Source organism: Equus caballus, chromosome 27 (genome assembly GCF_041296265.1).
Source record: "Equus caballus isolate H_3958 breed thoroughbred chromosome 27, TB-T2T, whole genome shotgun sequence".
NCBI lineage: Eukaryota > Metazoa > Chordata > Mammalia > Perissodactyla > Equidae > Equus > Equus caballus.
The window spans coordinates 34,402,115-34,429,438 of NC_091710.1; the positions used below are offsets into that span (position 1 = coordinate 34,402,115).

Sequence of the window (27,324 nt, forward strand, 5' to 3'; positions counted from 1 at the left end):
AGGGACGATCTTGTGTGACATAATCTACTTTACATGTTTTAGTCATTGTGTGAATGTATGCTCTGGTTAAAATGCAGATTCCTGAATAATGAAATGTTTGCTGTATTTAGCATTAAAAATTATTTAGTGGAATATCCCGATTATATCAAAAATGTTAACTGAATACAGGATATGATGCTGACTTTGTTTATGTCAGCTACAGGGAAAAAAAAAAAAGAGAGGAATAGAAGCTGTGGGAAAGCTGTATGCTGAAGGTAGAATGTTCTCTTAATCCTAACCAGCTGTCTGTGCTTGAATGCATGGGAACTTAAAAGCAATCTCTCTTTCTCCCTCTCATAATGTGTTTAGTGAGTAGCAAGTTCTGTATGCATTTTGCCAAAGCAATGACAAAGCTGTTTTCTAGCTACAAAAATGTCTAAGAAAATACAAGAGGGAAATAATCAAAAGTCAACTTGAAATAAAATATACGTAAGTCCTGACAACAGATTTCTCCAAGGTTGTTAAGGCAGGGAACCACAAGAAAGGAATTACTTGAACGCAGCCAATTTCAATTCACTCATACCGTTTTAGAGCCGCTACTATCTTAACTTGAATCACCCAGCAAATCACAAGTTCAAGGCTGATAGAAACACAACATTCCGGTACCTGAAGATAAATAGCCTGAGTGTCACACTCCAAGCTCTTCAGATCCTTCAACTCGCCTGCCTTCACATTTTCCTGAAGGGACTGACAAATGATAAATCCCTGACTTCACAAAGGAAACTGCCACTTTACTCTGACTCTCTCAAAGTAATACATCAAGAGAATAGAGGAGTACAGGAAAAAAAATTACATTTTTAATTTTTGTTTACAACAAGTGGAAAAAATATGTAGCTAGGAGAGGACTTAGATATTTGTTAGTTTCTAAAAATGGTTACCCATCTATGTCCCCATTTATTTATAATATTTACTTCCTAAGTTTTGCTTCAGTCCTATAATAAGGTTTGGGGACATCCGGGACTCTGTATTCAGGAGCATTAAGCTCACATCCAAATTTAAACTCTTCCTAGTTACGTGACTTTTGACAAGTTACTTAACATTCTGAGCTTGAGTTTTCTTATTTGTCAATGGGGAACATGATATCTGCTGTAAATGGTTGTGGCAGCGCTCAAAGAGATCGATGGCCTTTGTAAACTCCTGGAATATGGTAGGTCTTCAATGAAAATTAGTTTCTATCACTTACAATATTTCATTTCCTGTCTGTCCAGGGTTTTGTCACTTCTCATACGAGCAGGAGACATTCTAGGACTAGCCTTTAGAACACTCAATTTCATTTTGCAACCAAGGAAACGAGAAAATAAAAAGATCAGAAATTATAATTACAAAATGCCCACTCAGTCGCTCCAGTGGTACTTGGTAGGAGAAATTATGACTACAAAAGGTTTGGCCACCCCAATACCATCCAACATGAGAAACTATGAATGCAAAATGCCCTTAGACAATTCACTGCTGTGAGTTTTAATGAACCATCAGGATCCAGATTGAGTGCACTTAAAATATCTCAATTTTACAGATTTTACAAAAAAATGTGAACACAGTGGTAGGGTTCCCTTAGGACCTCAGAGAGATGTGCGCAAGTGAGGGACCCTGACGCTTCATTAGCTTCATTGTAAATCCACCCCTGGCTGTGGGGTGTGGCAAATCAGTGCTTTGTTATTATCATTATTATTTAAAATATACAGATAGTACAATCTTTGAAAATTTCACAACTTCTCCAAACCCATCATATTTCCTTCCTTTCTTTCCTATTTGCCCTATTTGAATGGACACGTAAACTTGTTTCTTCTGAGTAAGCGATGGGAATGTTGACTTATTTGCACTGGTGTGTGTGTGTAAATTGTCTGAAAAAAAAAGTACTGGTATGCAACGTGGGTGCATACCAGCGCTATATGCAAGATGTTTTTTCTGTTCTAGTAGATTCCTATCTAATTGGGTGGAAAGACTAAAATATGAAACGGTAGCAAAGAGATGAAATAAATAAAAAGAAACATAATTAATTATGGACATTTTAAAAATTGGGAAGTGTTACAAGACTTCAGATAAAATGGACATCAGTAAAGGTTGACATTGTTCTAAACATTATAAAAGCAAGAGAATTGAAAAGTGGAAAGGACTTGGACGAAGGGGTTCATGCTACATTTGTTGAGACCAGGAGCAAACTACAGAGGAGGAACGAACACAGTGCTTTAGCAGAAGCACAGGGAGACAGTATGACTAACATCAGTGTAGGCAGATAACGGAGGATCTTTACAAGCAGGTAGAGGTGTTTTGATTTTAGGTGCCTGGAAATTGCACGACGTTGAAGGATTTTATGCAAAAATAGTGACAAAATGAAGATGACAGTGGCATTCGTGACGCATTGAAGTGGCAGATGCTGGAAACATAGGGACAAGCTTAGAAGACTTCGAATTATTATTGAAGCATAATGGCAGTCTGTGCTGTGGTGGTGGATGCGGGACTCCAAAGGAAGGGCAGACACAGAGACAGACAGAAGGTAGAACTGACGGAATTTGGTGATTGACTTGGTATAAGAGATAAAGGGGAAGTGAGGCAACCCGTAGAAGAGGAACAGATTCTAAAGAATAGACAAGGAGATAATGAGATTAACCTTGGAATGGTTGATTTTAATCTGACGTTGCAAGACATCCAACATTTATTTAGTGGACATGTCCAGTAGATGGTTGGAGAGACAGGATTAGAGTTAAAAGGTGAGGATAGGACAGATAAAGATAGCTAGATAGATGGAGAGGTAGATAGCTAGCTAGCTAGATAGATAAAGGAGGCTCTGATGCTGGATAGATACAAGTATAACTATCATAAGAATTAGCTTTAGGAATTAGGAACATTGAAGCAAGAATATAATCTGGAAATAATTTATGAAAAAAAAAAACATATGAGAGATACTAGGGAGGGGATACTGACTCAAATAGCTTCCGAGTGTTTTGATGGACTCAGAAAGAATGTGAGGTAGACATTTTGCCTCAACTTCCTGATACCTCTTTTTTATTTTACTTGGTCCTATACAAACATAGTTGTATATTCTAAGATACAATATTCATTTATGCAGTTCTGCATTTGGCAGTATGTGTGTGTGCATTTTGATTGATACAACTGTTTGCTGATTAAATCTTTCTGCAAATGTTTGCATCAGGCACTGTTCTAAGCACTGAGAATAACTAGATATACAATACTAAGTTCCTTGCCTTAAAGAAGAACTTAAGATTCTAGAAAGAGAGAGAGATAATAAACATACATAACATTCTGGGATAAACTGATTGCAATCGGTTGATAGGAGAATGTGATTTTAATAGAGTGAGCCAGAATGGCCTCTCAGTAGAGGCAACATTTTAGCAGAGACCTGAAGGAAGTGAGAGAGAAAGCCATGTGACTACTCAGGAAAAAGAGTTTTTCAAGATGAGGGAACAGCAATTGCCAAGGAACAGCGAAGAGACCAAAGTGCATGGCATGGAGTAAACTAGGGGGAGAACAGAAGGAGGCGAAGTAGGAGAGGTAGGCAGGCCCGGTTCAGGTAAGGACATCTTGACCATAGATGGGATTTTATTCTAAGTGTGAGGGCAAGATATTGGAGGGTTTTGAGGTGAGGAGCCATGGACAGGATATTTAAAAATATCACTCTGGTTGCCATGTTTGGAATAAATTACAGGAGAGGGGCAAGGGTGAAAGTAGGGAGGCCAGTTAAGTAGTGATGGTAAGGATACAAGTCCGAGAAGATAGCGGCGTGGTCCAGGGTGGTAGCAGTGAGGGTGGGGACAGTGGTTGGATTCTCGATGCATTTCACAGGTATGGCTGATGTGATTGTCTGATGGAAGGAATGTAGGGGGTGAAAGAAGAGAAGAGTCAAAGACGACTGCCATGAACTGAGATGACAAGGACGAATTTTGTGGGAAAGTGAAGAAGCTCAATTCTGGACACGTTAAGTGATCTTTGGCAAGTTAGCTCACCTCTCTGGATGTGTTTCCTCGTTCGTAAAACAAGGGTAAGAACAGAATTGAAATCATAGGGTTATGCAAGCATTAAATAATGCAAGAAAAGCTCTTTGCAGAGGCTAGCACTGAAGGTTAGGTGTTGAGCTAAAATTAGATATCAGGAAGTTGAAGAAAAACTTCAATCTTACATTCTTTCTGAGTCTTAACCAAAAAAAAAGGCTAAAAATCCTTGCTACATTTTTCTTCCTGACCCCTCTTTCTAGGGTATGGGCGCTACTGTTTTTGTGGGAGAGAATGTTAGTTCTAAGTGTCAATTAGGGCATGTGTGCAAAAAAATAATAATTTTGATGGTGATTGTGAATGAATAGGCAAATTAAGCATAGAAATGATGGTTATTAGAGGGGCTGGCCTGGTGGGGTAGTGGTTGGGTTCGAGCGTTCCACTTCGGCAGCCCTGGGTTGGCAGGTTCGGATCCTGGGCATAGACCTAGCACCACTCGTCAAGCCATGCTGTGGCGGCACCCCATATAAAATAGAGGAAGACCGACACAGATGTTAGCTCAACGACAATCTTCCTCAAGGAAAAAGAAGAAGATTGGCAACAGATCAAGGGTAATCTTCCTCACAAAAAATAATAATAAAAAAAGTGATGGTTATTAGAGAGAAGTTCTAACCGAAATTAGGAAACTTCAAAGAAGAGATAGGGGTTATATTCTGAAGAGAAGAGAAAGAATTTAAAGAATTGCTTGAGGGGAAAACATTCCATGAGAAATGGTAAAAGGCATTAAAATCATGAGGAAAATTGACAATCATGTGCTTATGAAGAAAATCACCACACTTTACAAAGTATAGCTTGTGTCCTGGACTTTATGCGCTAAAGAAATGACTTGCAGTCAACTTAGTAAAACGAAAATAGATCATTTAACTGAGAAAACTGTTAATGCACCAGTGTTGCCAGGCAACCATGAGGAGCTGATTACGCCCCCATTTTTAAGGTGACATCTGAGGTCTTCACAACACAAGGTAGTGCACTGCTCCCAACTGATCAACATGATAAGAAGAAAGACTGCTAGGTGGATGGAGGAATGCAAGCCCAGAAGTCACCAATCCTTACCCCATAGGTCAAAGTTCAAAGTTGAACAACCATCACTAGGTAAGTATCTCTGAGAAAATGCTGAAGTAGAGGCGCTGGTTTTTAACATGCATATGATTCTAAAACACACTGCTTTGCTTAGAAAAGATACTTAAAAAATAAAGTATTGTTACTTACTCATTTAATAAGAGTAGAATGAAAAAATATAATCTACGCCTTTTTTTTGCAAATTAATTCTTCCTCCCCTTGGAAATAATTATCCACTGTTCGGGGAAAGGGTTACTTTTCAATGACATTCAAATAGTCGGTCCCCTATGCCAGGTGTTCACACTTGGTTCCAGGGACGCTTGGTCCTCGTGGGAGCCTTCAGGGAATTTTTTTTGGGTGGAGAGGAAGTGTTCTGTTAGGAGTTCTTGGAAGCATTTCTTCACATAGGTTATTGTGAGGATGTTATCTCTGAAGGACGTTCTTTTTGCTTCCTGTAATTCACAGACTTTCCTTCCATTTTCTATCGTCATCACCTGCTTCAGCTGCATTTGTACCCAAACACAGGCCCAGAAAAGGCGTAAATGAACTTGATGTTTACTATCACCTTTAAACAGATACTTGTCTACATTTTAGCTTGACCTATATAAGAAAACCACACTAAAATGACAGAACTATTACTTATTATTTACAACCTTCATTCCAAACCTTACTCATCTAGTCTTTGCTTAATTCTATTAATAATTTAGATACTTGGGGGCCAGCCCCGTGGCCCAGCGGTTAAGTTCCCACGCTCTGCTTCAGTGGCCCAGGTTTGGATCCTGGGCATGGACATGGCACCGCTCATGAGGCCATGCTGAGGCGGCGTCCCACATAGCAGAGCCAGTAGGACCTACAAGTGGAATATACAACTATGTCCTGGGGGGCTTTGGGGAGAAGAAGAAGAAGAAAAAAAAAGATTGGCAACAGATGTTAGCTCAGGTGCCAATCTTTAAAAGAAATAATTTAAATACTCTTCATGATACATCTATACATGAGATATACATATACAAATTTATATATGCATACAAATATACACATATATGAATACTGTATATACACATGCATATACATTTATATGTATCTATGTACATATATTTATACATATAAATTTGACTGAGTTAATATCCATACCATTTGCATTTTTATGTTTTTTAAAGTAAATATCCTGACTTTTACAGCATTTGAAAAATTCTCTTTTCTATAATGTATTCTTATATATCATTGATAAGTGCGTAACGCATGTCGAACAATTTAGCCATATAAGATGTGCATATCTTAGACTATGAAATTCCATCCTTAGATGACTTACTCTATCACAAAGAAATTTCTACACATATGCACATGGAGGTATGGACAATAGTATTCCTAATAGCAAGTGCTTGTTATTGGAAACAACCTCAGTGCCTCTCAACAGGAGGATAAATCAGTAAATTATGGCACATTTATATAACAGCAGTAAGCATAAATGATCTTTTTGTTTCAACATGAATACATTTCAAAAATATAGTTTTGTGCAAAGTGAGTTACAGAAGAATATTTGCAGTATGGTACCACTTAAAACTTTTAAGTGTGAAAAACAATAATTAATATTGTTTTAGCTTCCTTAAATATGTAATAAGAATATAAAACCAGCATGGGAATGATTAAACCCCAAGTTCAGGACTGGAGAATTTCAGGAGAGTTGGGGAGGAGGAGGTGGGAGGGAATGTGATCCCGGAGAAGCACATAGTCATTTAAATTTTTAAATTTTTAAACAGTAATTTTAATGTTATTTTACTTAAGTTAGTGGTTGATACATGGGTTTCTTGTTTAACAGAGAGAGTCTTGCTATTAGTTAATTGAGAATGCATCTAAAGATATTTTAGGATAAAAGAGTTTTGGAGGGCAAAGGTACCAATTTCAAATGTTACCCGAAGTGCATCGAATCAAAAAACAATGAGTATGTTATGAAAACAGCAACTTAGGCCACACAGGACAGTGGAATCAAATGCCCGAGGGTGCGACCGCATGGACCATTAGCTATAGCAACATCACCTTCATTTTACAAAAGCAATTAGTACACGCTTCAGTCTTCAAAGTGAGCAAGGGTTACCTACTCTTAAAAACTTATTAAAAGCACTTGGCTTCTGACCCTTAGAACTCAATCGGTACAAGGTACGGGTCAGCTTTTTGCTATGGTCATAAAAGTTGCCATTTTCCTAGACTCCATTTAAAAACAGAGACATGACGTAAGTTACGTGATTCAAAAACATGCACTTTTATGTAGCATCAAGTGGAGAGCTCAAGTAATCGTGTTTTGCTAATCAGTTAAAATATTTTAAGTTTGAAGAGGGAGAAAAATATGGAAGAAAGAAAAGAAAGCATGCACACACAGGACAAATTATGCATCCTCAGCTCGTTCAACTCAGTAACTCCCTTTACATACAAAATGGGTGAAAAAAGGAGTGAACAGCCACAGAAGTTCGAGAGTTGGGTATGTGTGGGTTGGGGGTGGGGATTAACGAAGACGGAAGGCCACCAAGGTTCACTCGGGGAACACTTTATGCAGCAAAGTGGGAGTCATGCTCAGGGTCACAGAAATAAAAACATTTTCTGTGAACCGGCCTCCAAAGAATGGGAACTCGGAATGTGTGTGGTGGTGGCTGAGAAGGTGGGTGCGCGGTTTGGACTCATTTGCTCTAGTCTCCAAGAGGGCAGTGTCAGCAGGTGGTGGTTTACCCTCCACTCCCTGTTAATGCCCTTCCCAGACTATGCTTTCTTTTTTCCTTTTTTTTAAAAATTAAATTTTTTTTTTCCCCCTTTCCCAGCCTATTGACACTTGGCTCTAATGTGCTGCTAATCCTTGGGGTATGTGCAGAGTGGCAGGTCACAGACTGTTGTCATTGTCTTAAACGGTGCAAAGGGCGTTTACGATAGATTTTCAGGCACCGCTTTGAAATAATTTTTCTACAGTTTACCCTCCATGTTTATCTTCAGTTGTGCAATGATCATGCTGTGCCTAAGAGCTTTGGTTGGAAACACAGTTTGGGTTCTATGTCATCAACTTATACAAATGATCACTGAAGGACTGAAAGAAACCTTTCTCTATCTTTCTTTCTTGCCCTAGCAAAAAAAAAAAAAAAAAGGAAGACAGAAAGAAGCTTAATATTTTGCATGATTGTTGTACATAAACTGGAATTAGTTACTGAATGTACATTTCATAAATTTACAATATCCTAAGTATAACATATCCAGCGTTATTCTCACCATATTGCTATATGTGCCATCTGCATACAAAAGACGTGAGTAAGGCAAACACATCGGGTTGTCCTGTCACATTCTCCAAGGTGCTCCTGGTTGCCCCCTATTCTCCTGGGTTCTGGCTCTTAAATAAGCCCTCTGCATAGTTCCAATACGATGAATAACTTAGACTATGAAAATCAACCCGTGTGAAATAAAACTTGAGAAGACCTAATATGGTACTCATCCCACATTGCAATGGGTTTTGTCCCATCACCTCCCTTCCCCACCTCCATTGGTTTGTCATCTCATTTGTCCATCCATGAGCTACCCATGCGTCAACACATGCGTGCTCATTTCATTTGGGTAGAATTCACTAAACGAAATTCTAGCTTCTTGTAATAGCACAAAGGAAAGATGTTTCTACTGCAGTTTGAAATTACATGTTCAAACTTGTTTTCATCAGTGAAAAATTATAGTCTAAAGGCTGTCTTATTGGAGATGAAAAACAATACACTGGATGGCATCCTTTTCAACCTGAGATGGGCTTCACTTTTAAAAGTTTTATTTTAAATATAGCATATTGCAAAGGTGGATTAGGAATGTTCTTACTCATCTGGTTTAGTTCTTTTTTTTTTTTTGCCAGATGTTTATGTTGGTGAGAAACCAATAACACTGTCTAGACCTCTAGGATATAGTAATCAAGCATGAATGGAAAACATGCAGAGGTCACACTTCAATCTGGACCTACAACATCCTGCTATTCAAAACCAGATTAGAGATGATGGATCATGATAAACTGAACCACACCGAATGCTGAGTCAGTCATTTGAGAGTTGTCTGCAAAAAGCTAAATATGTCGCAAAAAATCTACCAGATAAAACAAAGTCTAGACATCATTAAATGTGCTTTACCCTCCCCCCCATGCCAAGCTGTCAACAACCAGATGCTACCTTGTGATTTTTACAGCAGCATCCTGTCAATCAGGAATCCTCAACCTTTTATGAAGAAAGTTTCCCTGAAGTCATGGCTTCCTGAGGCGTGTGCATGTGTGTGTCTGCGTGTGCAATTGCCTAGATGTGCTCACGCTAATAATAAATCCCCTAAAGAGACAGAGAAAGAAGAGAGAAAGGTGATACGTAGTGTCAGGATCACAGAGGTCACCAAGCAAGATTGCACTAAGCAATAATATGCCATGTTTTTCCGCTATGCCTTGGTGATTTTCATTGTCTTGAAGTTGTTAATTTGTTTTTATTAAGACTGCTTCAGTTCTTAACTGAAATAATTTACTGACTGGAGATTCTTGCTATAGAGGATCAGAATTGACACTCCTCCATCATGGCACTGAATTCAACACGAAGATATTTTTACTGTCAAATAATGAGAAGTCAGGGTCAATATCTTGGCAAATCATAAACGTGGCCTTCTTCTCACTCTCTACTTCCTGCCTGCCACTCGCAAGACCTTATGAAATTTTTGATCTGGAACATATTTGAGTTATACCAAATGCAAGGTGTGGGTCAATGAGTGTCTCGAAAAAGGCAAAGCTTCCTGCTTCCCAGGGTATACTGGAGAAAATGACAGTGGAGTATTTTATATTTATATTTTTATCCAGTGGAAGGTGCAAGCAGGCAAGTTCGTCCAGTTACTAGTGTGAGAATTTCTTCAAATGTTAAGGAACATCCACATAAGTTATTGGCTGAACACACCAACGCTACTGTGAAAAAAAAATTCAATCTGAAATACCTGTATTAACGTTTGCACCACTCTCCTAGTGTGCACACACACACACACACCCCCCCCACTACTGTCACATCCTCATAGAAGCAAGGAGGCTCTTTTCTGCAATGATTCAAATGTTTTCATTTCCGTGAGTGAGAGTGGGAAAGTGATCATTATGACTTTAAAAGTTAACTGTGTCAAGGAAATTTTCATTTACAAATAGTGTTCATTGGGGTACAAGTGAGCGTGACTCTGACAAAGTACAGAAAAACTAGTAATGATGAACTAGTGTGGCTATCCTTTTGTTATAATGCGCTTGGACCAGTGGAAATTCATGCCGCACAGAGGAGAGAGGGAGCGGGAGGAAGACAGGCAGGGAGGGAGGAAGAAAAGGAGGAAAGGAGGGAGGGAGGGAGAAAAGGAGGGAAACAGAAGGCTGGGACAGAGTAAGGGAGGAACAGATATTGATTGGCTCAGCAAGTACTTTATGGTACCTGTCAAATCGTAACTTGGAATCTGGTTTCCTCTGTAAGTTACTTTTTCCTGCCAAATAGACTCTAGACTATCAAAGTCCAGAGACAGCTTTTAATTTATTTCTGTATCTTTTCTACCCCCTAGCATCGTGTCTTTCACATAGTCAGAGCACAATCATTATGAGCTAATTCGTAGTTAATAAAAGATTATGCCCATCCAGTGTAAAACCCGCTTTGTTAGTCTTTCCTTCAGTGGATGTTCTGTCTGCCCTCTTGACTGTACAGCGTCTGAACCGTGTTCCACACTTTCTCCGTTTCTAGGTCCCTTATTTGAAAATGAAACGTTCAACCTTAAAAATTTTCCGGCTTTCTTTCATCCTTCAGCCTCTCTACCTGGTAACAGTAAGAAGCCATAATTAACCACATTCTTTGGAATATACTAGTGAAATTACCTTTAAGAGAAAAGGAGGCCATGGTACGTGAACATGTTGTCAATATTCAAACTATGCTTTAATTAAAAACGTGAAAATTGATCAAAGCAATATTAACACAAACTCATATCTTCTTTGGTAATTTTCTCATTGATTTAACCTCTACATTGGGTAAATGATAATTAATTTTCAAACAATTGAAAACGATCTAGGATGTCATTGATCTGAAATGGAGCAGAATTTTTTGAGATCGTTTTGTATGTGGAGCTGTAGAATTGTTTCACTATAATTGTATACTTAATCCTAAAATGCTATTATCTCAAGTATTTTTCTGCTCAAAGTGTGACATAACTTTGGTGAGGGGTAAACATTTAACGATATTATAATTATGCCATATTTTTAACACAACTCACTTATCACTATTTTTCTTTTCTTTTAAAAATGCAAAATAGGAATCTCTCTCTTAAAGTTATGATGAGAAGAACAGGTTTCTTGACTTTGAGTTTGGTTCCATAAGAAATTCTGCAGAATCACAAAAGACTTAGGACAATCTATTTCAGTTCAAGAGCTCATGTATATTGAAGTTTGAGACTGATCTCATCTATAAATTGAGATATTTAAAGAACAACTTCCAATTTTAGTTCATTTTGATTTCTGAATCAGTCAAGAGCACTCTATTTTACACAGCGACATATTTTAGACTTTCGTACACTTAAACCGAAAAAAGGTCAGCATCTTATCTTAAAAAAATGATTGAATATATGACTTCATAGCACTTTGGAAGTAAGGAGTCTTTGTCCTATGGAGAGAATGGCCAATTCATTAGGGAAGATGCACTGACTTGCCTGGCCCTTCTTTGCAGAGATGGTCTCCCTTGGTTGTTTGGGGGCATCCCACTGATGGTCTGATTTATTTATTTGTGTTTACAAGTTACACTGCTCATGAGGGCAGTTGGGCCCACGGGGATCTGAAGAGCAGTTTGAACTGGTATTTCTCAATCTTTATACTCATGTCTGTCCCTCCCACCCATGATTTCTTTCTCTACCTTCAGCATTTGTAAGATACAGTACTATGAAAACAATAAATTGATAGAGTATATTTTTAAAAGCTACATACGCTTTTCTGATACTGCCCCTTACAGATGTGCCTTCCCCCACCCTCCTGAGAATCACTACTTTAAAGAACAAATCAGTGATGAGTTTCAGACACCCCTCAGTGTCCAGGAGACACTATGTAGTTCTTCTTTAATAAAATGGAGTTCACTTTACCCATGCTGGTCCCCTCCTGAGTTCAAATTCAGGTGTCATAGCGAGGGCTGGGGGGCAAGGATGGTGCCTGTCTTGTTTGTCATTCAGTGCCTAGCACAGTGTTTTGCATATGCTAAGTTCTCAATAAATATTTTTGAGATTACTTAATGATGTTTCTGAGTTGTTTTATTTTATTTTCTCCCCAAAGCCCCCCAGTACATAGTGGCATATTCTAGTTTTAGGTTCTTCTGGTTGTGCTGTGTGGGACGCCACCTCAACATGGCTTGACGAGCAGTGCTAGGTCGGCACCCAGGATCCAAACCGGTGAAACCCTGGGGCGCCGAAATGGAGCATGTGAACTTAACCACTCAGCCATGGGGCTAGATCTGTTTCTGAGTTTTGTCCACGGATATGTACTAGTGGATTTTTAAGATATTACCAAAAAAATATCCTAACTTATATGGGAATAAAAATAGGAGAATACAGCTCTTAGGATTATTTTGAAGATTAAATGGGAAAACGCCTTTAGAGCTCTCCACATAGATTCTGGTACTTAGTAGGCACTCAAATGAAAACATAATTATTGTTATTATATTATTTGTAATAGAGAATGCATCCAAATGATAATAACCACCAATTGCTAGATGTCACATACAGTTCATATTACACAAAAAAATTTCATTCACGTTACATGCCTAGTCTTTGGCTGTGCCTGAGAAGAGCAGCAACAGTATTACAGTCACTACAGAACTTGATTATTAAGGGGTTAGATAACTTTGGCCTTTGGTTAAGTCTTCATCAATAATTCCAAGCAAATGCTTCAAAAATATCAGTGGTTGTTCATGAGCAATGGGGGAAGAGCACAGAAGGATCAATGCAAACCCATCATCATCACACACAAACAACTCCAGCACATGCCCTCTGGACCACACATCCTCTTTCTTCCAGAACGACAGATTACAGAAAACATACAGATGGCCAAGAGGTACTCAAAAGATGCTCACAATCACTAGTTATCAGGGAAATGCAAATCAAAACCACAATGAGATATCACCTCACACCTGCTAGAATAGCTATTATCAAAAAGACAAGAAATAACAAATTGTTGGTGAGGATGTGGAGAAAAGGGAACCCTTGGGCACTGCTGGTGGGAATGTAAACTGGTACAGCCACTATGGAGGTTCCTCAAAATATTGAAAATAGAACTACCATATGACCCAGCAATTCCACCTCTGGGTATTTATCCAAAGAAAATGAAAACACTAACTCAAAAAGATATGTGTACCTTCACGTTACTGCAGCATTATTTACAATAGCCAAGACATGGAAACAACCTAAGTGTCCATCGACGAATGAGTGGATGAAGAAAATGTGATACACACACACAAACACACACAGAGGAATATTATTCAGCCAAAAAAAGAATGAAATCTTGCCATTTGTAACAACATGGATGGAGCTTGGAGCTTGAAGGCATTATGCTAAGGGAAATAAGTCAGACAGAGAAAGACAAATACCATACGATCTCCATCATACGTGGCATCTAAAAAAAGACAAAACAAAACAAAACCAAGCTCATAGGTACAGAGAACAGATTGGTCGTTGCTAGAGGCAGGGGTCAGGGGTGGGCCAAATGGGTGAAGGAGGTCACAAGGTACAAACTTCCACTTATAAAATAAATAAGTCATGGGAATGTAATGTACAGCATGGTTAATAACACTGCATTGCATATTTGAAAGTTGCTAAAAGAGTAAATGTTAAATTTCTCATCATAAGAAAAAAGTTCTCTTAACTGTGTGGTGATGGGCGTTAAGCAGACTTACTGTAGTGATCGTTTTGCAATATATACAAATATCGAAGCATCATGTTGTACAGCTGAAACTAGTATAACGCTGAGCATCAATTATACCTCAATTTCTATAGAAAGAATGCCAGGTTATTAAAAGTAAGCGACCAGAGTCAGAAATTGAAAAACACAAACAATGACAAGTTTTACTTCAATTTATATCTTAATAATTTCCCTGAAATAGGGAACTTCCAGGGGAATGTTCTTTTAAATCCAGTTTGGGCTGTATGATATAGCTTCAGATCCTTAAGCAGACCTGTGACTAATTAATACACCCCTCCTACCAAGACTGTGACTTTGGACACGTCTTGTTATTACAATTATAATGATCTTTGGCCAGATATGCACCCTGCTCACACGTACTATTTTAAAGGAAGAAAGTTACAGAAGTTTCGCTCCAGAAAGGGAGGCGTGCAAAATATCCCTTTCAGTGGCAGCCTTGACATTTGGCATACTTTTTCCCATTCCAGAGCTGGGCCACGTGCTTGAAACCCCAGACCGCGGCTGGTGCTGCTGCTCTTTTCCATGTTTGGCTCCGACTATATAGTAATTTTCAAAGCAGGTTCCAACTCGCTTGGGAAGACTTTCAGATGTTGTACACCCAGCCTGACAAACTCATGTGCAAGGACAGATTCCCTCATCAATGTGCGAAACAGTCCTTCTCCAGTCACTTCACTGCGGAGTTCGACAAGGTCCGCACTAAAGTCGCCTCCATTAGATTCTTCTTTGTTTTTCTCCAGAGGTACAGAGATAAATTCCAATTGCCATTGAAATTTTACCTTTTCTTTTCTTTTTTTTGGACTGGTTGAACTACATTTGCTCAAAAGGCTTAGGCAAATTATAGTTGTGTCATGCCAATGGGGTGAAGCTTCTATGGGAGTAAAGCTTATGGAAGTAAAGCTTAAGGAAAAGAAAGGGGGGTTATAACGAGCCAAACTGATGGAGTCTTCTAAGCAATTTGCATAGTAGGTCATTTAATCCTTAAAACAATTTCATGACATAGGTACTATCATCATCCTTTTTATATTGGTGAGAAACAGACTGACTTGCCCAACGTTATCCAGTGCAAGAGCCAGGATTCAAACCCAGGCAGTCTGACGTCACAGCCAGCTCTCTTAGCCACTGCATTATGCTTCCTCTCATCAAAGAAGGCCTCGACATCAACATTCTCTTCTTTTTATTGAAATAGTAATATCTAATTTAACACATGATCACATCTACCCTCTAGAAATGTGACAGTGTCTCATGAAGCATCATTAATGGTGGTCTCTCAGATCATTTAAAATGTTATACAATGTCGCATACATCTAGACAAGTCTTTGTTTACTGGAGGAGCCTGCATATTTTGAGGCCTACATCACTTTGGTTAAAAGGCATTATATATGCCCTTACTTGCTTTTCACTGTGAACCAATGAGCAGAAAACAGTTCACAGGAGCCAGTGTTTGTGGTTGCCTGTCATGGGAAGTCGGCCAGAATTTTTGTTGCCCCATTGAATTGAGAGCCAACCTACTGCACATGTATGTCAAGCATTCATTTTGCCAGTGAACTGGAGACCTGGTCAGCTGAAACGTAAAAATCTATTTCACAAAAGACAGAAGATGCTGAACAGTCAACAAAATACCCCAGGGGGATCCAACCTAATGTAGATACTTGAAGAATTCATGCCCATTGAATCTCACCTGGATTGAGACTTATCTAAATTTTCCTGCCTTCTTCATGAGCAGTTCAGTTCTTCTTCCTTTTCTTAAACGTTTAGTTATCAAAGTAGTCCCACGTGTCTCGTAGTAGGTTGAGGCATTTAGAGTTTTCCCCTTCTACGTCATGTTTCTCTAAGTGAATAGATTGAATCCTTTTTTTTACATCAGTGTGTTTTACACCATATGTTTTTCTCATCTTATTAGGTGTTGTTAAATAAACACTAATATTTAATTTCTTTTTGGTTTATTTATTCATTTCACTTTCCAAATTGATGAAAGCTCCTGTACACGTGTATTCCGGGTTTTGCCTTATCTTCAGTCTCTCAGCCACTTTCTAGTCTGAATTTTAGTTTCTTTTATTTTTCCTTAGAGGCAATCTTATTGGTACATCAGTCCAAACTTGTTTGTGGAGCTTTGTCAACCACACATCAAGGAATTCCAGCCATCTCATGCATGACAGCCCAGCATCTCAGTCTAGAAGAATTTTTGACTGGAAGTATTTGAAAGCCACAGTGAGTAGTAGGCAGGGATTTTTAATCTAGGGTCTATGGAGAGAATTCAGGGTGTCCGTGAACTTGGATGAGAAAAAAATTACATTTTTATTTTCACTACACTCTAACTGAAATTTAGCACTTCTTCCAATTACGAATGTTGACAAACTGCCACTCCCCCATGCAGTGGTATTAGCTGTCCTTGTGGCTTTATTACCAATAGAAACTAGACTGTTCCATATCACATTGCAGTTGCTGTAGACAGCACAAAATACCATTTATACTCCACAGTTATGGGAGTTATCAAATCCACTCCAGATCATACAGGATACAGTTTTTCTGTCCACAGATGTTCTTGTGACATTGCTGGCCCCATTCGGCCACCAAACAGTAAAGCTGAAGGTTTGCACACTGATGACCTAGATGTGGATGTTGCTCCCCAGGATTTCCTATTCACAATGGTGACAAGGAGATGAATCAGACAGTTCAGTCCAATGCTCTTATTCTAGCTAAGCAATAACAATCTACACACTGGTATCTTTAAAAAATATTTAATTTACTTCCTTATATTTTAAACACATTATCTTGTTATATAATTAATTCATGTTATACTACTACATCACAAATTTTTGTTTGGGATACCTTGATAACTATATTTCACTATAGTTGGTTTCCTTTATAATTCTATGTATTTTATTTATACATTAAAAATATTATTCTGAGAAGTGATGCACAGGCTTCAGCAGAATGCTAAAGAGATCTACTGGCACGAAAAAGGCTAAAAAGCCCTATGTGAAAGGATTAAGGGGCAACGGGTTTTCAGGAATGAAATGCACCCTGAAGCCATATGTCCCTGTAACCAAGGGGAGGGAGGTGGCACTAGGGGAGTAGCAGGGACACAGAGGAGGTTTAAGATGGATGCACAATTCGTCCAGAGAAGGGCTGTCTGCCCCATCCGTCACCCAATGTCAACCTCAAAGTTCTAATTCCCTGAAAACTCAATGCCATCCTCTGCTCTTAAGAAAGAAGACAGTGGACCTGTGGGGTTGGGAAGAATGTTTGGAGAGAGGATGGGAGGAAGAGAAACCCCTATGGGCTGTGGTTGGGCAGAAAACGGCAATTACATGTAAAGGAGGACGCAGTTAAGACGGTCTCTTCTGTCACTCCACACAAGTGGAAGGCCTTCTCCTAGCAGCAGTTCTGTATTTTGTTTATATAAGGCTGCGGGTCCTTAAAAATAACAGATGAAATCCCTGTTTTATATAGAAGGAAGTTTAGGCAAGGGGAAGTAAATGGCAGTTTTTGCACATGACGTTATTTGAGACAGAAGAACTTGGAATTGGTAAGTTACATAGTGTGCATGTGTGTGTGTGTGTGTGTGTGTGTGTGTGTGAGAGAGAGAGAGAGAAAGAGATTGATTGAGAGAGAAAACACCTACCGAGGACACTTAAAACTTTGTCCCATGGCCAAACACTTTGGTCCGATCAAACCTCTGGAAGAAACTGAAATCTCAGATGAGCTTTTGAGAAACTCGATGAAAGTCATCAAGGTAATGATCATCACGGAGAGAGCATTTCAGGTGCTATTAACAGAAGTATGTTCCGCCAGAGGCTTCAAAACACTTTTTACCTGTCACCTGATTAATTTCACAACATAAAGTGAAGTGGGAGGTTTGGACTTTCCCCCGCCCTCCATTCTGCAAAGTGGTCTGACGTACAATCAAGACTGCATCTGGTGTTCGAGAAGGTGACTTTTTGTGGATAATTAACAGCTATTATTCAGCCTTTGGTCAGTGGGAAGGTTGGGTGCAGAGGAGAAGTTTGAGGCAAAGGAAAGATGTAAGTGCTCTTGGGGTTTGGATATGCACCAAATCAGACTCCATTTGACAAACACCCATTGAGCTATGAGCCACGTGACAAGCACTGGGGAAGACCCAGTAATCAGAGTCGGCCATCAGTAGCCTAAGTCCTTTCCTTTCAACTGTAGTTCCTGATTCTCTACTGTGTGAATTACCTAGGAGGTCGTACTCATCTTAGAAAATCCCGGCAATAGAAAGAATTTCTTCCTTCAGTGGACCGGGAGCAGCAAAAATCCTATTTGCTATTAGAGCTGTGGAAATGTTTAATTTTTCATCACACATAAAAAGTAACTATTTTTCTCCAAGTGTTTTTCATCTGATGCTAAATTTTTGACTCCGTATAGACCATTAATGTATACAAATGACAAGAAAGAGACAGCAACTTTCCAGGGGTAATATCCTTATTTTTAGAGGTCAACAGTTGTCAAAAGCTCCTCAGTTATGAAAATATAAGAGGAAATCTTATATAAGAGAATATACAAGGGAAGCAGAAATGTTTAAATTAATCTTACTCTCAAATTAAAACCCCAAACCACAATATATATTTTTGTGTTATCCTTAAGAAGACATTATTTCCGGAATCTTTCCATTTGAGACAATGGATTTGACAAATAAGATGATAATGAAGGAATTACTTTTTTTTTTTAAGGTCAACCAATTATAGTTGTGAATTTTACTTCCTAAACTTCCTCTGGTCAATTGCAAATTATCATCATTAGATAAAACACCTTAAAAAATTCTCAGAAAGTTGGATTTAAGGTATCACATTTTACTCTAAAGCGATAAGAAAATGGTTAAATTAAATTTAAAATATTTTGCTCTCTTAGACTTGACATTGTTTACTCTCTCCCAGTCCTGGGCAATATTGTTCGGTTTAACAGAGAGAAAGATTTTCATGAGCGCTTAGTAAAGCCTTACAGCCTATGATGGTATTGTAACTAGCATGTTATCTTCATAATCTGCTTTATCACCATCACAAACCTTAAATTTCCCCCCTTCAAGTCACATCAGGACAATTATGTGAAAGTCGAACGACCTTTTATCAAGAACACACGGCACAGAAATCTGGATCAATACTCGGAGGCCACTTCTGATGTTTTTAACAATTCAGAACTTCATTCAGTATATGAAAAACAACTGGATTAACCAAAAAGGTTAAGAAAACATAATCTTTGACCCATCCATGAAGATGACATAAGGATACAGATTTAGAGAACAAACAAGAAGGAGCCATCAAACACCACTGGGATACCTTTCCTGGATTGGGAGAGGTGTTTTGTTACTGTGAGATGCTATTCTACATCAGTTTATGAACATTCTTAATTCCAGAACCAGGGGGAAGTTCCTGTTTCCTTAGCGGACCTCTTAACACACAGTGTGCCATTTCGTCGCTGTCACATGAGCCCTAGAACACTTGAATTGCACCACTGTATTTATGTTTTATTATATTTCAAATGCCTGCCTCTAGCATACCTGACACCCTCTTGGAACTCAGAGCAGCTCCAGGCTGCCAGAGGAAATACCAGCAGGCTTTCACTGGGCAGCCCAGATTACTCCACTGACACACAGCCCTTCCAGGCCCCTCTCCTGCACACAGCGCCAGGCCACCTCAGCCAAGCCAGCTCCACAGCTGACCCTCCCCAGCGCAACAGATCTGCGTGCTTCTGCCTGCGGTTGTTCATCACCACTGACTGCCCGACGCTCAAAAAGGACCTTGCTTTTATTTTCAAGGTTAAAAAAAAAAACTCTCATAAAACCTTATCTAGAAAGAATCAGACCAAAACCCAGAGAGGCATTAGAGTGAAAAAAAAAAAACCAAACCACTCCAGAAACGTTAAATATCAGAGGATGGGAGACTGAAATCATTACCATGACACGGATGAACTTTACCCAGCTGATGAGATCATCAATTATCCGAGTTAATAACTGCGTCCGTGTATTTAATTGTTTTCCTTCTAATACTTCTCATCCCCACACCCCCTGCCCCCACCCCAACCCCAACCCCCCACGCCTTCGCCCCTCACCTGCCAGCCGTCTGTCTCTGGTGTTTTTCCAAATAGCATCCAGGGCTCTAGCCGTGGAGTCTCGGATGTGATCGCTAAAGGACCTCCGGAGAGGGGCTCTCAGGGGCTGAGCCATCACGCGGGCCTCAGCTCCCCTGATCACCCGCAAAGGACTTCAGCGCAGCCCCGGCGCGGCGACCATCCTCTCGTCCTGCTGCAGATGGCTGTCCCCGGCCCGCGGCGGGGCTGCGCGCTCAGGCCGCCGGCACTGCGGCTCGCGCTGCGGCCCGGGGAGCGCCGGCTGCAGGCGGCTGCTGGCCCGCCGCCAGGCGCGCGCGGCGGCCACATCTGGAAGGGCTTACCCCTGAGCCAGCGACACGCTCGCGCAGCTCTCGAGCTGCCTTCGTGGCTATCTAGATGATTCTAGCTCCCTGTGTCGTCCAATCACTCGACTCGGTACAGGCTGGGCTGTTCGTCTCTTGAATAACAGGTCTCTTCTTCCCCAGCCATCCAGGTCACCTTGCATTTTTGAAGGAAAGGCAGGGCAGGAGGCAAAAAAAGGGAGGGAGGGAGGGAGGGAGGGAGGGAGGGAGAGGAGGAGGGGCAGGCAGGGTTCTCTTCAGTTTTCAAGGCTAATTCTCATTGCCATTTGCATTTGATTAACTTATTTGGCTTTTATTAAGGCCTGGCTTTCGATTATGCTGTTTATGAGATAGAAAGTTCAACCTTTACTTGTGGTTGTGGGAAGGTAGATAGAGCTGTAGGGTGCATCCTGGGGATCAAACTGGATTCTCTCTGGGAAATGGAGACTTGAGTTTTAAACGAAATATCAATCAACTCCTCATATTTTCCCTATAACTATGCTTCTCCTTATAATCAGTAGCTTAATCCAATAATTCTAGATTTTGCCTCTAAATAAGGTTCAAATGTACCCCGGTCTTGTGAATCTTTCAGTTCCAAGCAAGCAAATTTCATCATTGCAATTGCATGTCAAAAACTCACCCCAAAAGAATGAAGAAAAATGCCAAGCATCATGAAATCAAAATATGGGCCAACTGCTTCTTTTACAAGATGTGTTTTCGAGTTTCTAAAATGCCAAATAAATCTATTTCTCTGCCAATGAATTTGGCTGATTTTCTGCCTTTTAATGCATTATGAACCCTCTCCTTCCCCACTGTCCCCTACATCCCATCTTGTAACTCTCAAGGTTTGGCATGGAACCTTAATATTGGCATGAGATCGTGTCTAAGGGCCAGTTCATAACCTTTGTGAGATTAGACAATGCTGTAAAAGCGCTTTGTAAATTGCAAGGTATCATGCAAAGGCTAATTATTATCATAATTATTTTGATACATGAAATCATTTTCAACCCACTCTGATCTCCCTGAGTCTCCAAATTTTTATCGCACGTACCCTCCTTCCCCTGCAATTCTGACAACTTAATTATACGAAAGATGATAATTAAAATAGTGATATTATGCTCACGAGTTATCACCACTAAAACCACTGCTTATTAGTGACCCATGTGTCCCAAATTGTATTGTTCCCAAAGGGTGACAGCTCATGAGTCTCTCCAACTGAAAATGTGCTTCTTGGTAGATATTTCCTTTTTTGCTTCATCATTGGGCTGGGCATAGATCAGGAGGCCGTGAGCGCTGACTGCTGAGGTATGTAGACCTCTGTGCATAGGGGAATCAGTTCCAAGGAAATTCTCCATAAAAAATTTCAAAAAATGTTATCATCTAATACCTGGTTCCGTTTTAAAACAAAGTCCCCAAAGTCTGTGTGTGTGTGTGTATGTGTGTGTGTGCGTGCGTGCACACGTTTCTCCTTCAAAGAGGTCTGGGCAGTTTGAAACAGGTTGACTCATTTCCTGGTCAGATTGAACAGGACAGGTCTATGTGGACCCCTTTTACAGAGGAACAGCATGAAGTCACCATAGCATGAGCAGTGACCCCCACATTGTGCTAGGCCTGGGGAAGTTGAGGCTGAATAAAGCATCGATTCTGACTTCAAGGAGAAGTCACATGGGCCACAAATAATTTCAAAACAGCATGATAAATTCCACGATAGAAGCATGTGCAAGGTGTCATGGGAATACCCAGATAGAAAACGTAGCCTGGACTTCTAACTCTTCCTAGGTACTGGCCTCACCTAAATTTCCAACAAGATCTACGACAGTGTCAGGAATATACAATCAATCATTCCCAGCATGCAAAGCGACTGACTATAATGGCATGAAGCTTTTCTATTCCTAAACACAGACGGGGGAGTAATAAAGGGGAAATAGCATTTGTTGAGTACCTATGACGTACCACAAACTCTTCCAGCACTGTATATAGATCCACATGTGTAGACCGGGATAAATGTTATTATCTCCTCTCGGGAGATGAGGAAGCTGAAGCTCAGAAAGAAGAGATTCGAGGAAGCTCAGATAATAAACGTCAGATCCAGGATTCACACCCAGTGCTGTCTGCATCCAAAACTCATTAGCCTCTCAATCAACTTGACTGGTCATAAATTAATGACAAAGATGATAATGACCCATCAGTGTTAACCTCAGTTGATACTAAGCTATGGGCCGAAGCTCCTTACTCTTAGCCAAATAAAATCACCAACTGGATCCAGTGTGTGGAAGAAGGCTGAGTCTCAGATGAGTCTTAGGTGATTCCAGCTATGGAAATTGCAAGGCAGTGAGTCCAGAGAATTAAGGCCTAGTCAATGCATACTCTTTAATGATAGGACACTCAGGTATGATCTCCAGAGGGTTCCAGAAAGACCGCCCTTCTCCTCTGCAATACTCGCTCTCCAGGACAACACCCCCAGTTCTTCATTGTAGCTCATCTCAGAAGGTGCTGGAAAAACCTATGGATTCTAAGTACAGGTTCCATTAGGTAGAATGATCCATCTTTCTAAGAGGTTTTTTATGTTACAGGAAAAAAAAAAAGGAAACATAAACGTAACTTTTATTGACAGGCTATCGGAGAGGGGCAGCATACCTAAATGTTTTCAAGCAAGGTGGGCTTTAATTATTAATTTTACCATAACCCACAGAAGGGCTGGGACCTTGGCCCATTACTTCTGAAAACTCAATCCAATTTTCACTGTGAGGATATTGCAACTCCTTGTGGATGAATCTCAGCCACATGTCATGGGTATGGTGTCAAAACCATTCTATACACAGCCAATTTTAAATTATTCTTGTTTCTTTGCTTGCTTTCTGTATTTATTGGCCACTAGAAATGTTCCACGCAGAAAAAGTGCTTTTTAGAATCCACTGTTTATAGAATAATTCTTCAAGTTGTATTTCCACGGATTTCAAATAATCCAAGTCTTTTCTAACTGTGAGGGGTGAGGACCGTATGTGATAATTAGCGTTGTCTCAGCTTGGCAGATGGGGGAAGTGGGAACGTGAGAAGTCTGTTGGTTCTTTTCAAGATCCCACTGGGAATTATAAGAGAAAAGAAAATGGTGACATTATGCTTTGATAGCTTCTCACTTTCTTATTTTTGTGATAAAGGACTGTTTCAGCTATTAGTGGAGTCGCTCTTTGACCTGGGGCGCTTTGCAATCTCTCCCAGATCCCTGGAGAGCACAGATTCTTGTCATATATTAAGCTACATATTCTGGCTCCAGTGAGTCCCTAATATTTTCCATCTAAGAAAACCATTTGGCAATGTATTATAGATTTTATCTAATTTTATCTAACTTATAAATTTTATCTTCTTACTGCAAACAAAAACTTAAATTTTATAGTGTTTCTAGGTCCCATTTGCTTTGATCTAATGTTAGGGACATCTTATTTTCCAAGTCCATGTAGCATCAATCCACTTCGGTCTTATAGCCACTGTCATTTGTTGATGCAACTCATTTAAATCTTTGGAGCAATTAGAAGATTTAGGACTACCCAAGGCGCTAATAGCTTCTTTCAAAATAATGTGAATAATGATGGGAAATGGAAAGTTTATTGGAGCAATGCCATGCTTGGATTTGGGTCTTTGGCACAGAGAGGAAATTATTAAAACCCCAATTGGTTAAGCCCTGTGAGTGATTCCGCTCCTGCAACAGGCCAGCAGGCTTAGTACATAATAAGTCTGCCTGAAGGGCTGTAACTCCACAATAGTAGAGTTCTCCAATATGTAGGTATCCAATAAACCACGACAAGAAGAATTCGTAGTATGAAGTTTCTGTAACTTTAAAGAATTGTAAATGGTTTCTGTTTACTCCAATTAATAACACCCAGCCTGTAGGTTACATGTTGCTGCTATTGTTTTCATTTTGAAATATTTATTTAATATGGCCATCTTCAGCACATTTGCTCTGCTGCAAGTGGCAATTTTATTTCTTAATCTGCTTCTGCATTTGGAACCCTAAGGATTACACTAAATTTGGTTGAGAATCTCCTTTGTGATAAACTCTGTTAAGTGTTCCCCACCAAAGGGCTCAAGCCCAGGTTGCTCACTCTATCTATTCGTTATCGATTGCTATGTTATAGATGAATAGACCACAGTGTTGATTTTCTTCAAATCGATGATCTCTGACCTGGGGGCAGACAAGATTCCTCTTGGAAGGCAGGAAGAAAATCTGAGAATCTATATCCAGATCTATGTATACGGTTCTTTAAATATTTCTATTTTTGTCTAATGTATGAAGCACATAGGTACAGTGATTTATGGGTCTAATTTATAAATAAATAAATTTCTTGGGGTTCTACACTCAGAAAATTGTACTGATGGGAATTAGTGATCAAAGAAGTTCCGAGACTATTTCTCTCCAACTACTGACATATACCCAAATCAGACTATCTTTCAGAGTAAAATCAACTTGTTAGGGGCACACTGTTGAATAAATGTATAAGAGGAAAGGGTGTAACAGAACAGGAAGTGAATATTAGGAAAGAGAGGACTTCCTTGTCTTCCTGACTAGCTTATTTCCTTTCCGACTCTGAATCTCCTTACTACCTGTGCTTTCTGAAACAAAGTTCTTCACCTGGACTGAGAAAAGCCACCTTATCTGTGAGAAAGGAAACTGCTACAGACAATGTTTGTTTCCCCCCAAATTTCGTATGTTGAAAACTAACCCCCAGTGTGATGGTATTTGGAGGTTGGGCCTTTGGGAGGTGATTAGGTCATGAGGGAGGAGCCCTCATAAATGGGATTAGTGTCCTTATAAAGAGACTCTAGAGAGCTCCCTTGTCCCTTCTGCTATGTGAGGGCTCAGCAAGAAGGTGGTGTCTATGAATGAGGAAATGGGCCCTCACCACATACCAAATCTGCTGGCACCTTGATCTTAGACTCTGCAGCCTCCAGACTGTGAGAAATAAATCTCTGTTGTTTATAAGCCACTCAGCCTATGGTATTCTGTTATAGAAGTGCAAATGGACTAAGACAGAGACTTAATTTCAGTCCTGCTTTGTGATCTCAGGACAGCATTTTCACAATTGCTGATGAGTTAATTGACTAGATCACTGATTCTGGTCCAGAGGGGCAGATGGAAGTGGAGGATGTCAGAATCACAAAGAGTGGGACCTCACCTTTCCTATTCGAAGTGGAGTAAAAGGTTAACCAACTCTACTGGGCAAATGGTCTCACTCCACTTATAAAAAATTACCATAACAGAATCTTAATTATTAGTAAATATATTGGCCATTTGTACACTTTCAAGTTGCTTTGAACATACCTCTTTGGAGTTACTCATTTGTTGGTTTTGGTTTACTCATCTCTCAATTATTTCTTTTCCATTTTGTATAGTTGACTCTAGTTTTATATACTGGAATTTTTGGCAGAGAGATAGGAAATAAAAGATACTGGAGAATGGGGACCAGCCCAGTGGCATAGTGGTTAAGTTTGTATGCTCCACTTTGGCGGCCTGGGGTTCACCAGTTTGGATCCTGAGTGCAGACCTACAACGGCTCATCAAGCCATGCTGTGGCTGGCGTCCTACATATAAAATAGGGGAAGACGGTCACAGATGTTAGCTCAAGGCTAATCTTCCTCAAAAGAAAATATCCTGGAGAACGGAAAGAGAAAGTAGTCATGCCCTCAGAATTTTTTTTTAATGCAATGATTTCAGATTTTCTTCTATGTCATGATTTCAGAAGATTAAAATATTTTTAATTTCTATGGAAAAATCGACAAGGGTTCTCACCAATATCTATGCTAAAAGATAATACGTCTATAATTTTTTATTGCCTTAGCAAAGAATAGGCTCTCTAATGGTAAAATAGATTTTAGATACAGTTAAAACTTTAGGAGGAAATAATTTCTTTTCCCTTATTCTTCATTTCCTTTTATTCTTTTAGTCTTCCTTTTATTCCTTCTTATCCTTTATTCTTCATAGTGTAAAATTCCAGTATATTATTAATTAAAGGAGCCCAGCATTATGGCATAGAATTATGGTGATATAATTTCTCTGCTCACTCAGATTTACAGTATGTCATGGCTACTTGAATTGCTTTTAAATTATGTTTGTTTCAAATCCTACTAGCTATTTTGTGTATCTTTATATTGAGATTGAGACCAAAAAACCAACCTCTTGCTTATTTTGAATTATAAGACTTCTTTCTGAGAAACAAACAAAATATTCAGATGTTTTATTTTACTTTCATGTAAACTTACTACCACAAATCTCCATGAAGAATGCCAGATGTGGTTATCCTTTGGATTATAATAATTATCAATAACCTCAAATAACATGCTACAGTAATAATAAAATCAAAAGCAATTTTGGATAATGGCTGAGTGATATACTCAAGCATGTACATTCAGGGATAATTTCAAAGTCGGACAACAGGAGCCTAAATATTTTTCTATGTTAATATAACCTGTTGATTACACCTTTTCAACCATATTATTAATAAATGTCATATATTGTGACAAGACCCCATTGCCAGTACCAACAGGCTTGAATGTTTTTGTAAAAAGCTATTTTACAGGTTGACTTAGCTTCAGCCCATGAAAGGATCCTGCTGATACACCCACACACACCTACACACACACACACATACACCCACACACACCTACACACACACATACACACACACACATATCACATATACCCACACACACCTACACACACACACATGCAAAAAAAATACAAAACAATATTTTTTTTAGAAATTGCACAACAGGCAACACAGGATCGTGATCTCTGAAAGAAGATTAAAAAAAAAAAAAAATACATGAGCTCTACCATTGCCCCAACTTACAGCCTAGGGGTAGTTTCTGGGCC

At 39.5% G+C, this 27,324-nt stretch overlaps 1 protein-coding gene across 5 annotated transcripts in view; it reads right to left on the minus strand.

Annotated features, from left to right (window-relative positions):
- Nucleotides 1-27,324, minus strand: part of DLC1 (DLC1 Rho GTPase activating protein) — a 479,693-nt gene that overhangs the window by 144,849 nt on the left and 307,520 nt on the right. The window contains exon 1 of one of the 5 annotated variants that reach the window (XM_023630733.2): nt 20,116-20,880. The exons of the other annotated variants lie outside the window; for them this stretch is intronic. Coding sequence (XP_023486501.1) covers nt 20,116-20,230 — 115 coding nt within the window. The 5' untranslated portion in view covers nt 20,231-20,880. Of the gene's footprint in view, nt 1-20,115; nt 20,881-27,324 lie in introns of those variants that run through there. 5 annotated transcript variants of the gene reach the window in all.